Consider the following 12,474-nt stretch of genomic DNA (forward strand, 5'->3'; position numbering starts at 1 on the left):
GAGATTAGTATGGTCAGTGTTATAGATGTTTTCACTGCTCTAAAGCCGATACTGCAATTTAAAATTGACCAATATGGCCGCTCACTCAGTGAACAGTGGAAAGTCCTCACCAGAGCGGCCATGTTGGTTTGACGTCACTGAGTGAAACAGACCAGGAACTGGTAGCTGAGAAGACTACCTCAAGTGGACGAGGTGAAATTTCATGTCGAGAGGGTGTTTTCGGTGGCTTTTACCGCTTGTAGGAGGGAATTACAAGTTACAAGTTACAAGCTAGCCTCGAACGCAGCAATAAATATGCTAATAATTTTTAAAAATGGGCGCAGACGAGTTAAAATGATGATATGGGAGAGTGTGGGAAATATATACGAGGGTAATTATTACGTTAATAACAGTCATACTATATTTAACAATCATCTTTTCTTGTAGACGCCACTCGAGTCATTTTTTTGGTTTCACTTTCGATTTACAGTAAACGTTATTGTGAGAAGTCAGTGGGTGGAGCCAGCGTCTGTAAGGCAGACAATCCGAAAGTAACACAGGAGGAGAAGATTGACGCTATGAAAGCAGACAGAAAGTAACTAAAAGCAGCTAAACTGTGAGTACAGATGGTTCAGGGACCTTAAGAAGCATTAAAACCTCTTAAATTGGCTTGGCTTAGTATTGCATGGCTTAGTATTGATGCTGTTTTCCCCCTCAGTCAAAAGAGGTTAGATGTGTCGAGACTTTTAATTAATCACCATGAAGATTAAAGCAGTCGATTGTGACAGGAAATCTGAGAAGCAGCAGTCAATCTAGATAAATGTAATGATTTGGTCAGCAGTGTCATGCGTTTTAAAGCCATGTTCATGATTTTCCTGCATGTTGTTGTGAAGAAAAGAAAATGGTCGTGCATGCTATATTATGATGCATGTCTGGGCCATCTTGGGATTAGTTTTCTTTTCAATACTGCTGTAGGAGACAGAATAGAAACAGAAAGGATTTTAAATTTAATTGAAAATTAAAAAGGCAAACAAATACAGAATAATACAAAGTTAAATTTAATGTTGTTGTATAGCTGAAATCAAAGCTGTTTTTCACATTACATTTACATTTTTACATTTATGGCATTTTGGCAGACGCCCTTATGCAGAGCGACTTACAATTATCTCATTTATACAACTGAGCAGTTGAGGGTTAAGGGCCTTGCTCAAGGGCCCAGTAGTGGCAGCTTGGTGCTAAACATAAGATGACTCACACATGAATTCAGCACTCTCCATTTTTCTATCACTGTAGTGTCTGCTCAAAGCTAGGATTTTTTAAAATAAAACTTTAATAGCAGTAGTGAATTACGTTGTATTTTTCAGCACTGTCTAAGTTTTGAATTGTGAGTTATGTTTCTTAATAGAAATCACTGTTGACTTATCAGGATGTGCATAAATATAGTCTTAAAAGATGAGCTACACTGCTACATTAATGTTACATGTTTTTGATTCGTTAATGAAAATTCACCATTTCATTAATTTTTTTATTTTAATTATTCTTTGTCAGGTTTTTTCAGCACAATTCAGTTAATTGAATAAAAATGGGAGGATCACAGTCCACACCAGCATATGTACCTCCACCAGGTAATTCCAATAACCATCCAAGTGCAAGTGCAAAAATTCCTTTCAGTCTTTCATATAGCATTTGTGAGAATGTTCATCAATGTTTCCAAGTGTCTGCACAGTTCGAGTTAGTGTTATGCACATGGGACAAGGAATTATTGCAATTAAGAAATTATTATTATTATCATTATTATTATTATTAAAGAGAACAAAGCACAGCCTTCTCTGTTGTTTTCAACAGGCCCACGTGTTCAAGCTTTTGCATTTATAGGAGTTAGATTCAAAGCACCATTTCAAACAGTGTACATGTAGTAGATGTTTGGAGCCATACTCAGGGTTGAGTTAATACAGAAATCCAAAAGTCGAAGTTGCACAATGTTCTGGCATTGGACTTAAGCTGTAGTTTCTGTTGCAGCCTCTCTGTCTGTATCAGCAAGCTCTCTTACTAAACTCCCAACCTAGCAAAGCTTAAGAGATCATAATTCACAACAGGGGATACTCACTAGTCCCAGGCTGGGAACCTTGCAGTTACAGTTTCCAGGGAACAAGAGGGAATCATCAGATTTGAGGCCATATGTTTTAGACACTTTTGTATAGAGATGAGCACAGGTGTCTGTTGATTACCACTTGGTAGTAAGCTTGATTGGTCACAGTGGGCACTGGCCAAATTTACATGGTCAACCCAGGAGAGTCTGGGTTGCTGCGAAGCTTCAGTGAAAGAAGAATTTAACTCACTCGTTCTACAAAAGTATTTGTGTAGAGATCAAGCTGTCATAGGAGTAACCCTAGAATGCATTGGTGGACAGCAGTGAGGGAAGCTGTCAAGTTGAAGGAGGAGGCCTTCTGAGTAATGCTTACAAAGGGCTCTCCTGGTTCAGTTGAGAGGTATAGAAGAGCCAGTCGAGCTGCTGCAAAAACCATGAGAGGAGTTTGGAGAGGCCATTGAAAATTACTTCAAGTGGCCCCAAATATCTTTTGACAAATGGTTCTGTGCCTCAGGTGGAGCAGACAAGACCTTCCGAGCAAGTGCGGGGGAGAGCTGAAGTCTATTTGTGGTATTGTTGAATGATGGAAGAAGGAACTCCTTAATCCAGTAGAAATGCCCTCCTCTCAGGAGGCAGTGCCAGAAATCTCAGGTGTTTTGGAGTCTATCTCTGTAGCGGAGGTTACGATGGTGGCTAGAAACCTTCATAGTCGCAAGGCTGTATGGGTTGATGAGATTCGGCTGGAGAGGTTGAAGGTACAGGACAAGGTTGCATGGAGATCAGGGCAGAGCCTTTGAACTGTAGGAGGTACTGCAGGAGTTTGGGGTATCGGAGTCACTACTTTGTGTGATTCAGTCTGAATGAGCACAATGAGAGCTGGGTCCACAAGCTTGGTGTCAAAATTGTTTAAGGTGGATGTCAAACTCTATCAAGGGTGTCTTCTCTCTTCACCTGTTTATGGTTTTCACTGACATGATATCAAGACACAGCCAAGGGTGTAGGTCTTGATGTCTACTTGCGTGCAGGTGTGCACAATCAAAAGTCCGGTGACTGAGAGCAAGGCAGTGTGTATGTGTGTGTTGTGGGAAGAGTCCAGAGCGGCCATGTTTGGAGGCCGCGGTGTAAGTTGGGATCTGGATTCACTAGACTGGGTTGACCTAACATTTTGGATGTCTCTGTCTTTCAGAATTTGACAGGCCATGGAGGACAATGCCTTGGGGGTAAGTTTTATAACTTTTATTTTAAAAAAATATTTTCCTGTTACTCATGTGAGAGTAAAATGCAGCCACTGTCAGCAAAGAAAACTTGTAAAAATTTGACTCTGATTTGATACTGGTTAAAAAAAATAAGTATAAATAAAAAATATTAAAACATCTTCTCTAACTTCTATTACAAAACACAGAAAACACAAATCACAATCCAGAAGAAAGTCGGTAAACAGGCTGTGGTCAGAGATCACAGTGCAAACAGACCATTGGATAATCCAAAGAACATACCAAGAAAACACACAACGGTTCAATGCATAAATGAGGTTGAGAATAAAAAGTACTCTCATAATGTTGTGTTTTTTATTTCTGTTTGTTTTTGGTAGAAGAAAAGATGTACTTGAACAGAAACTGAGGGACCTCAGCCTCAACAAACCAAATGTTCGGTTTGTCAGAATTCTGGTTGTTGGTGAAGTCGGAGCAGGAAAGTCCAGTTTCATAAACTCAGTCAATAATGCTTTTCAAGGAAGAATCACCAGTGGGGCTCTTGTTGATGGAATAGGTGGAACCAGTTTCACAAAAATAGTAAGTATTTTTATTATTTATCATTTACAACTGCTTGGGATACACTGATTCTTACCAAGTCACCTGCAACAAAGGAACAGACACAGTAGAATATATCGGAACATAATATAGTACATAATATATTTGAGTTTGTCTTTTAGTACAAAACCCATTACATTGAAGGAAAGGATGGTTCCCCTTTGCCTTTTGTCTTCAATGATATCATGGGACTTGAAGACAAAGAATCTGGTGCACATGAACAGGACGTCATCAAAGCTTTACGTGGGTTTCTTCAGGAAGGACACAAAGTAAGAATAGCCTTGAGAGCATGATTATGATCAAGAAGCTGATATCAGAAACTGATTTTTGCGTATTAACACATGAATTACAGGCCTATTTATCATTTCTTCCATGCACACAGTTTAATCCTGCATCCCCGCTGTCTCCAAATGACCCTGGCTACAGGAGCAACCCAAGTGTTGAGGATCAAACCTTCTGCCTGGTCAATATTATTGCAGCAGACAAAGTATCACTGATGCAGAATGGGGTCTTTGAAAAGCTGAAAAAAATCCGCCAGGAGGCAACAAAGCTGAGTAAGCCAATGTTCATGTGAAAATCTATAAGTTATCACTTATTGTGATGAAACAAAGAACTTTTCATAGTACAAGTAAATAATAATGCTTTGTTGAATTAGGAGAGTTCACAAGCATGTACAATCTACCATAGTCCAAAAGTTATGCCAATATTTATTTGAGGAGAATTGTGCATAATCAGACTTCAGCTACACACCTGCTTAAGTGGGCTTTCTGGGCTTTCCTTTCAGATTAACAAAATCACCTGCATGGAATTAATGCTTCCAAGGTTGCCTGAATACTTGAGTAGAAGTGTCCGAGACAGGTTTCTTGCAGTAGAGTCTAGACCACAGCCATTAAACATAAGCACTTGCCTTTACTCCCCACCCCCTATAAATTGCAAATATAGTGCTGCATGAATAGTTCTAATAATAATTAATAATTAATAAATAATACTTAATAATTATCATATTAATCATGGAAAAATTGGATCATTAGTTAAACAAGATGGCATTCACCCTCATTATTCATCACCTTATAAAATAACACTTTCATTTTCATTTTCATTTGTAATTAAATTGCAGTATTGACTATTATATTTGCACAAAATGTTCTTCATATTGCACAGATTGTTTTAATAAATTATTTATTATATCATCTAGACATGCCGCAAGTAATCATCATGACAAGACCAGATTTAGCGTGTCCAAAGGTTAAATGTGACATAAGGAAGATCTACACCAGCAGGAAGATCAAAGAAAAGGTAATTATTTGATTAAATACAGTATATACAGTATTAGGAAACTTTTTTTATGAGTATACTTCCAGTGCATATACTTTAAATTTACTTTACTTTAAATTTACACACACAATGTGCTATAATCTGTGATATAACTATTATATAGTTAGCTATAGCTATGATATAGCTATATCAATGCTTTAACTTTTTTGATCACTTGCTACATGTTTGTATTTTTTTTCAGATGCAAGAGTGTAGTAATCTGTTGGGTATTCCCATGAATCACATTTTCCCTGTGAAGAACTACCATGAGGAGATTGACGCAGTTGATGACATGGATCTTCTGATTTTCAAGGCACTTGATCAGATTGTGAACATTGCCACTGATGCATTGAAGGAAACACTACGTAACTCTGATTACCAGCATGAGTAAAGACTCCCAACACTTTCCAAGATCCTAATACTATGCTGACTTTATTGCATCATACAGTGATTTCTAAAGTTTAAAAAAAAACATAATAGCATTGTTGTTACTTCTAAATGAAAAAAAAAAAAATACTATTAAAAACAAAATTTTGTATTATGTATTACGAATTTTACATGTACAGTTACGTAGTATGTTCTGACTGTGTGTACAGTCAACATTTCTGATCTTTCTGGAAAGTACCAAACCCAAAACATGACGTAAATCTGATAAAATATCATTAGGTGGCTATTGTTATCAACTATAATCACTAGTTCCCTAAATAGGGAAAGGCACCATTGTTTTGAAAGATAGAACCCTAGCTTTCTCAGCCATGTTCAATAGAAATATTGACAGAAAGTTCCATAGGGCATCTGACTGAACCTGATTATGAGCTGAAGTGACCGAGGAACTGTAGTTCTGGAGCTGAATAATGTTATGTTATGTTCTGCAAATTGATTCAAGAATACTTTGTTATTATATGCACAAGCTCCTTGAACAATGCAATTCTACAGCAATACAGTAGAGTACAGAAATTGTACAGCATTGGAGCAAAAAAAGTATGTCATAAAAAAGGAAATATTTAACATACAGACATATATAACAATGTTGGTGAGAAAAGATATACAATAAATGTATTCAAGTAAGGCACTGGGCAATTTAAGGTATTGTGAAAACACCAAATAAATACCAATAAAAAATTTGGTTAGTATTTAAAAACCAAGTGTTACAAATCACATTTCATGTAGTGGCTAGTGTAAAAAGTTGTATGTGTTTTCCTGTAGCTATATAATTTTAATAAATAATGCGTTGTGAATAGTATATATACAATCTTACGGTAAATTAGTGAGATGGATGACTAATCAGGACTTAAATGTTACCCAGTGTGAATATGTTATACATATTGGAAGCATTAGCCTATCCCTTTCAACATGTTAGCCAAGGTTTTTGGTTTTGACCTTGTATCTGCCTTTGGTTTGCTATTGTGCTTAGTAAACAGATTTTCATATGCATCTTGTCTCCTCTTGTGAAATGTTACAAAAAAACTATAGATAAAAACGTCTATTAACAATATGTACAAAACGTATTTATTTATAGAGTTTTTGTAGTATTCAGATTTAGGTGAAAACTCTTCATAGTTCAGAGTTCTATGTCAGGAATAAAGCGTGATTGGTTAGCGAGGCTGATATCACGTCACTGGTTGGCAGTTTATGTTCACGTCTTAGGCACATGAAACTGTGCAAATGAGAGAAGATACAGAATGTGAAAGGGAAAGAAATCAGGAGAATGAGAGAGAGAGTGAGAGATAGATACACAGAGGATAAAAATTAATTTGGCTGACTAGCAAGTAGCTTAAACAGCTAATAAGCCAGGTAAAAAAAAAGCCTTTATTTCTGACATATACATTATAATACAGCAAAATTGTTCTCTTCGTGTATCCCAGCTTCTTAGGAAGTTGGGGTCAGAGCACAGAGTCAGCCATAATATGGCACCCCTGGAACAGAGAGGGTTAAGAGTCTTGCTCAAGAGCCCAACAGTGGCAGCTTGGCAGTGTAGGGGCTGGTGCTTTGTAGCAGTCAGAGGTAAAGCTGTAACTTTAAGTTTTCCCAGTACAGGAAAGAATGGAGGTGTTTACACTTTGCAGGTTTTCTGTAACATGACAAGCTGTGCTTAGGCATTATTAACTACAGGATAGAGAAAAAAGAGAGGCTGGTGAGGGAACGATTGTATATAGCTGTTGAAACATACATTTTTGCTTGAAATAGATATGCTTGACCATTGATGTCTTTCCCTATGCCCTGAGTGTCATTTGCCCAGCTTTGTGATTGGCCATGATTGTGATTAGGCAGGATCTGATGCAGTGTATGCAAATAGATTTTAACAGTAGGTGCATTTTATAATTCCAGTCAGATGTCAGGTGTCTATGGCATGGATGTGGCATGTGGCATGTGGCATCATCAAGTTAAAATATGATAGGGGAGACTGTAAAAACTTGGGAGTATATTTAAATATTATGTTAATTATTATCGTAACAGACTTACCAGTCATCTTATTTTAGGCACCACTTGAACCTGAATAATTTTTTGTTTGTTTTTAAATTTGCAATAAATGCACCTACTATCAAAAATATAAAAATACGTTTGGGTCATCCACAGACATTTCATTCCATGAGTTACTGCTTTATCATGAGCAGGAATTTCAAGATTTGTTCTGTTTTGTTCTGTCACATAATACTGAGCATGAAAGGGTGTCAGTGCCCTTTGTAAGTATAAGCTCTTACACAAAGCTATAGAAACACCCATTACTGTTGTTGACATGGTTTATAGGAGCCTGGAATGTATTTTTATACTTTGACTGCTGGACATTCTGGACTAACTGGAGCTTGTTTATGCACCTACTGGTTCATCCGGACAGCAAGGCATTACAAACGTCCAACCCAAAAAACATGAACTAGTTGATGAATCATGTACCTACATTATATTTCTTAGTTTAGCAATGTAAAAGTGCAATCCTGGTAATATTATCTACACAAACTTCAAATGAGAGACTGGGGTCAATAATCTCACCAAGTCTTTCACTGCACTGCGGCTAATGATCTAACTGAAAGGACATCCAGAGTGACTATAATAACAGAAAGGTTACTTCTAGCTGCCTGCGCCCTTATAAGAAGTACTTCTTTTTGCCGGAGAAAGACACCCAGCTTCCAGTCTAAAGTCCTTTACATATTTCTCAACATTATTAAGCTGATGTCTGTCATCTGGCTTGTGTCTCTGCAGCGTAGCAGTGGAAGCTAATACCATGCTTGTGAATAGTTGTATTCAGAGGCATCATATATAGGGAAGTAAGCAGTCACCCTGGAACTGAGCCTTGTGAAAAAGTAAATGTTACATTTGTATGCATGCAGAGCTCTCTTAAGATCCCACCACAGCATATCAGTGGGGTTGAGGTCTGGACTTTGACTTGGCCATTCCAACACCTTGATTTTTTTTTTCTGCTTTAGCCATTCAGATGTTGATTTGCTGATCTACTTGGGATCATTGTCCTCTTACATGACCCAATTTCGGACCAGCTTAAGCTGCTGGACAGATGGCCTCACATTTGTCTCAAGAATATTCTGTACATTGGAGTTCATCATTGTTTCATTGACTAAGTTTCTTAGCTCCAGTGGCTGCAAAACAAGCCCAAATCATCACCCATCCACCACCATGCTTGACAGTTGGTATGAGGTGTTTGTGGTAATATGCTGTGTTTGGTTTTCACCAAAATGGTGCTGTGCGTGATGACCAAACTATCTCCACCTTGGTCTCATCAGTCCAAATGATATTGTTCCAGAACTTTTGTGGTTTGTACAGATGCAGTTTTGCAAACGTAAGTTGTGCTCCATATTTCTTTTGAAGAGAACAGGCTTTTTCTTAGCCACCATTCCATGAAAGCCATACTTGTTCAGTCTTTTCTGATGGTGCTATCATGAACATAAACATTTAATGTGCTTACAGAAGCCTGTAGGTCACATGATGTGGCTCTTGGGTTTTTCTTCTGAGCATTAAATGGTCTGATCTTGGACTGAATTAGCTGGGATGCCCACTCCTGCGAAGACTGGTAATGAACCATCTCCATTTGTAAACAATCCTTCTCACCGTAAAATTTCAAATTGTTTGGAGATGGCCTTATAACCCTTCCCAGATTGATGAGCTTCTCTGAGGTCCTGGCTGATGTCCTTTCTTCTTGGCATGACACGCACCTCAGTGCTCCAGAATACCAAACTGCCAAATGTTCTGCTTTTATTGAGGTACTTCTTGATGATTAATGAATCTTGTTTTGTTGGTTTACTTTTTGGGAAAAAATGACTACATATTGAAATCTGTTGTGATATTTTGTTGTCACCTCAGGTTATTTGTTTGTGTATAGAAGTTGGTGAGGAGCACACAATTGTTGTTTAGGCCCTGATAAATAAAAACATAGAACTAAAGGAGGGTGCTCTTTCTTTTTCCAATGATTGTGCCACAACAATTTGCCAGTGATTACAATTTTTTTATTTATTGAAAAATTACAGAATACTTTTTTTTTCCAATTATATTGCATTTAATGTTGGAGAACCAAGTGAGTTCCTGTTGTCCATTTATAGAAGCTATAAACAGTCATCCATAACCAGACATGTTTTTTTCTCTTTCTCTTTCTCTTTAAGTGACCTAGAATAAAAATGCAGCTTGTGTTACTGTGAAACTCAAAACAAAATTAATCAGCAACCAATCAGAATCAAGCATTCAACAGCAATGCTATATGTATATACTGTATAATCACTGTACATCACCAGCTATCCAGGATGGTTAGCTTCATTTAAAGCTACAATTTCATTTGGTTAAATCCAAGTTTCTTTTAAAGTTTCTGTCAAGTTTTGACAAATAGATGACTGATTTTTTTTTTATGAGTCATCCGCAACAAAAACAAACACAACAAGAAATACTAGAACATATTACAGTATGTAACATATTTTGATTTGTCTTACAGTACAAAACCCATTACATTGAAGGAAAGGATGGTTGCCCTTTGCCTTTTGTCTTTAATGATGTCATGGGACTTGAAGTAGGTGAAGCTGGTGCACATTCACAGGACATCATCAGAGCCTTAAGTGGCATTCTTCAGGAAGGATACAATGTGAGAAAATTCAAAACTTAATGAATTCACCAGAAAGAATAAACAATTAATTCTATCATTGATTGTAAATTTTGAACCACTGTTCAAGTAGCTGATTTCAGAAATTTTGCATATTATTAGGTGATCTATAGGCCTATTTAGTCTTTTTTTTCATGTACACATTCAGTTTGATCCTGCATCCTCTGCGTCTATGAAGGACCTTGGCTACAGAAGCAACCCAAGTCTTGAGGATCAAACCTTCTGCCTGGTCAACATTATGGCAGCAGACATAGTATCAGTGATGAAACAGGGGGTCATTGAAAAGATGAAAAAAATACGTGAGGCAGCTACACAATTGAGTAAGGCTAATCGTTATACACTATAAGAGTGCACAAGTAAATGATAATGTTCTGTCAAATTATGGTCGAGTTCTCAAGCAAGGACAATCTACTTTTAAATATCCGTAGGCAATACTCAGAGTTGGCAATGCAAGTCCAAAGGTTACAGCAATATTTAGACTGGGACTTAAAAATGCATGCACAACTCTTGTGTAACTTGTGAAACATTTGTAGTTTGCAGTATGTCTGATGTCTGGATGTCGATGTGCACAATTATTATTAAATCCTTCTTAATTGCACTTAACTCTGAATACAGCCCTTAATGCAAATCGCAAAACTATTAAGTTTGCAAAGAATGTTGTTCATGTTGCATAGATTGTTTGTAAATGATTTATTATATCATCCAGACATGCCTCAAGTAGTCATCTTGACAAGACCAGATTTAGCATGCCCACTGGTTAAACAAGACATAAAGAAGATCTACATCAGCAAGAAGATCAAAGAAAAGGTAATTATGTGGTTATATAGGCGCAGACTTATTTGTGGATGTCCCACAAATCATGCTCATTTCATTTTTTTATTCCCCAGATACTTCAGGTACTGCTGAAAAAAAAAAGTAGTGTTATTGTAAATTAAAGTTGACAGAAAAAAATGTGATTCTGTGATCAAATGAAAAACTGAGTGAAACAATCATAGAAAGCCCCACTGGCCTTCAGCATCAGTTGCTGTATGTTTGCATTTTTTCCAGATGGAAGAGTGTAAGAATCTGCTGGGTATTCCAGTGAACCACATCTTCCCTGTTAAAAACTACCATGAGGAGATTGAAACAGACGATGGCATGGATGCTCTGATTCTCAAGGCACTTGATCAGATTGTGAACATCGCCTGTGACGCAGTGAAAAGAAAAACATCCCTTAACTTTGGTGAGAAATCTGAGTAAGGTCTCAGATCCCAATGCCTCAGGGAAATTAGTGCAACACAGTGTGCTTTATAAAGCTTCAAAAAAACATTATTATTACATTAATTATAAATAGAGAAGTGTACCAAGTATGCATTGCTAAAATAAGTGTAATGAAATATTCTGTCTTTATGAATACATTAGATTGTGTTACTTTAGTTACAGTTAGAGTAAGACAAAGATTTCACTACTTTCTCAGAGTTAATATGCCTTAGATGTAACTATCATAATCAATACAACATAATCAATCCTCAGACCTTCGAGTCTAGCTGATCAGCCATTGGTTAATCAGATTTTAAAATCAGCAAAATTAGCATGTTAGCCAAGAGTTTTGGTTTTGTATCTGTCTTTGGTTTGAAATTGTGCCTTGCTTTTTGTTCTGTTGCCATTAATTACACTATTAAACAGATTTAACATAACACGTCTAATGAAATGTGTAATATTAGAGATGTCTGAATCAAACAACATATTATCTAATTTTGTGAACTCTTCGTGATTATTTATGTGATTAATAATTACTATATTATATAAATAAACTATATCTGAGGTGTTAAAACTCTCTACGTTAATACAAGTCCACTGCTGTACCACTGCACAGCAGCAGCTGATGTAAAAGCACACTAGGTGCACCTGGAAAACACGTGACTTGATGTAAAGAGTAAGTTCAAGTTAATGTTTACCAGTGCAACGATAACAGTTGAAATGCTAATGATGGTCTAAAATACTTTCACTTTCAGTTTACAGTAAATCATGCTCTTTCAAGAAGGAGTGTTACCAGGTTACAAACCTGTGTGTGTCTGTGTGTGTGTGTCTGTGTGTGTGTGTCATACAGAGAGAAAGGGATGCAACAAGGTAATGGTCCAAAGCTGCAAAAAGCCTTATTATTACATGATTTATAAATAGAGAAGTGTACCAAGTTTGCATTGCTAAAA

At 36.9% G+C, this 12,474-nt stretch overlaps 2 protein-coding genes across 2 annotated transcripts; both read left to right on the plus strand.

Moving 5' to 3' along the window:
- Positions 1-149: 149 nt before the first annotated feature.
- On the plus strand, positions 150-6,624 carry LOC113535393 (interferon-induced protein 44). The gene is made up of 9 exons (XM_026928648.3): positions 150-370; positions 470-595; positions 1,528-1,604; positions 3,255-3,288; positions 3,660-3,858; positions 3,999-4,145; positions 4,259-4,430; positions 5,072-5,172; positions 5,393-6,624. Exons 3-9 carry the CDS (start codon positions 1,562-1,564, stop codon positions 5,579-5,581), a joined length of 885 nt encoding a protein of 294 aa, XP_026784449.2. The 5' UTR covers positions 150-370; positions 470-595; positions 1,528-1,561; the 3' UTR covers positions 5,582-6,624.
- A 2,565-nt stretch (positions 6,625-9,189) lies between these two features.
- LOC117596175 (interferon-induced protein 44-like) lies at positions 9,190-12,104 on the plus strand. The gene is made up of 5 exons (XM_053229655.1): positions 9,190-9,231; positions 10,121-10,267; positions 10,434-10,605; positions 10,992-11,092; positions 11,333-12,104. Exons 1-5 carry the CDS (start codon positions 9,190-9,192, stop codon positions 11,522-11,524), a joined length of 654 nt encoding a protein of 217 aa, XP_053085630.1. The 3' UTR covers positions 11,525-12,104.
- The last annotated feature ends 370 nt before the right edge of the window (positions 12,105-12,474 follow it).

Source organism: Pangasianodon hypophthalmus, chromosome 26 (genome assembly GCF_027358585.1).
Source record: "Pangasianodon hypophthalmus isolate fPanHyp1 chromosome 26, fPanHyp1.pri, whole genome shotgun sequence".
Classification (NCBI taxonomy): Eukaryota; Metazoa; Chordata; class Actinopteri; order Siluriformes; family Pangasiidae; genus Pangasianodon; species Pangasianodon hypophthalmus.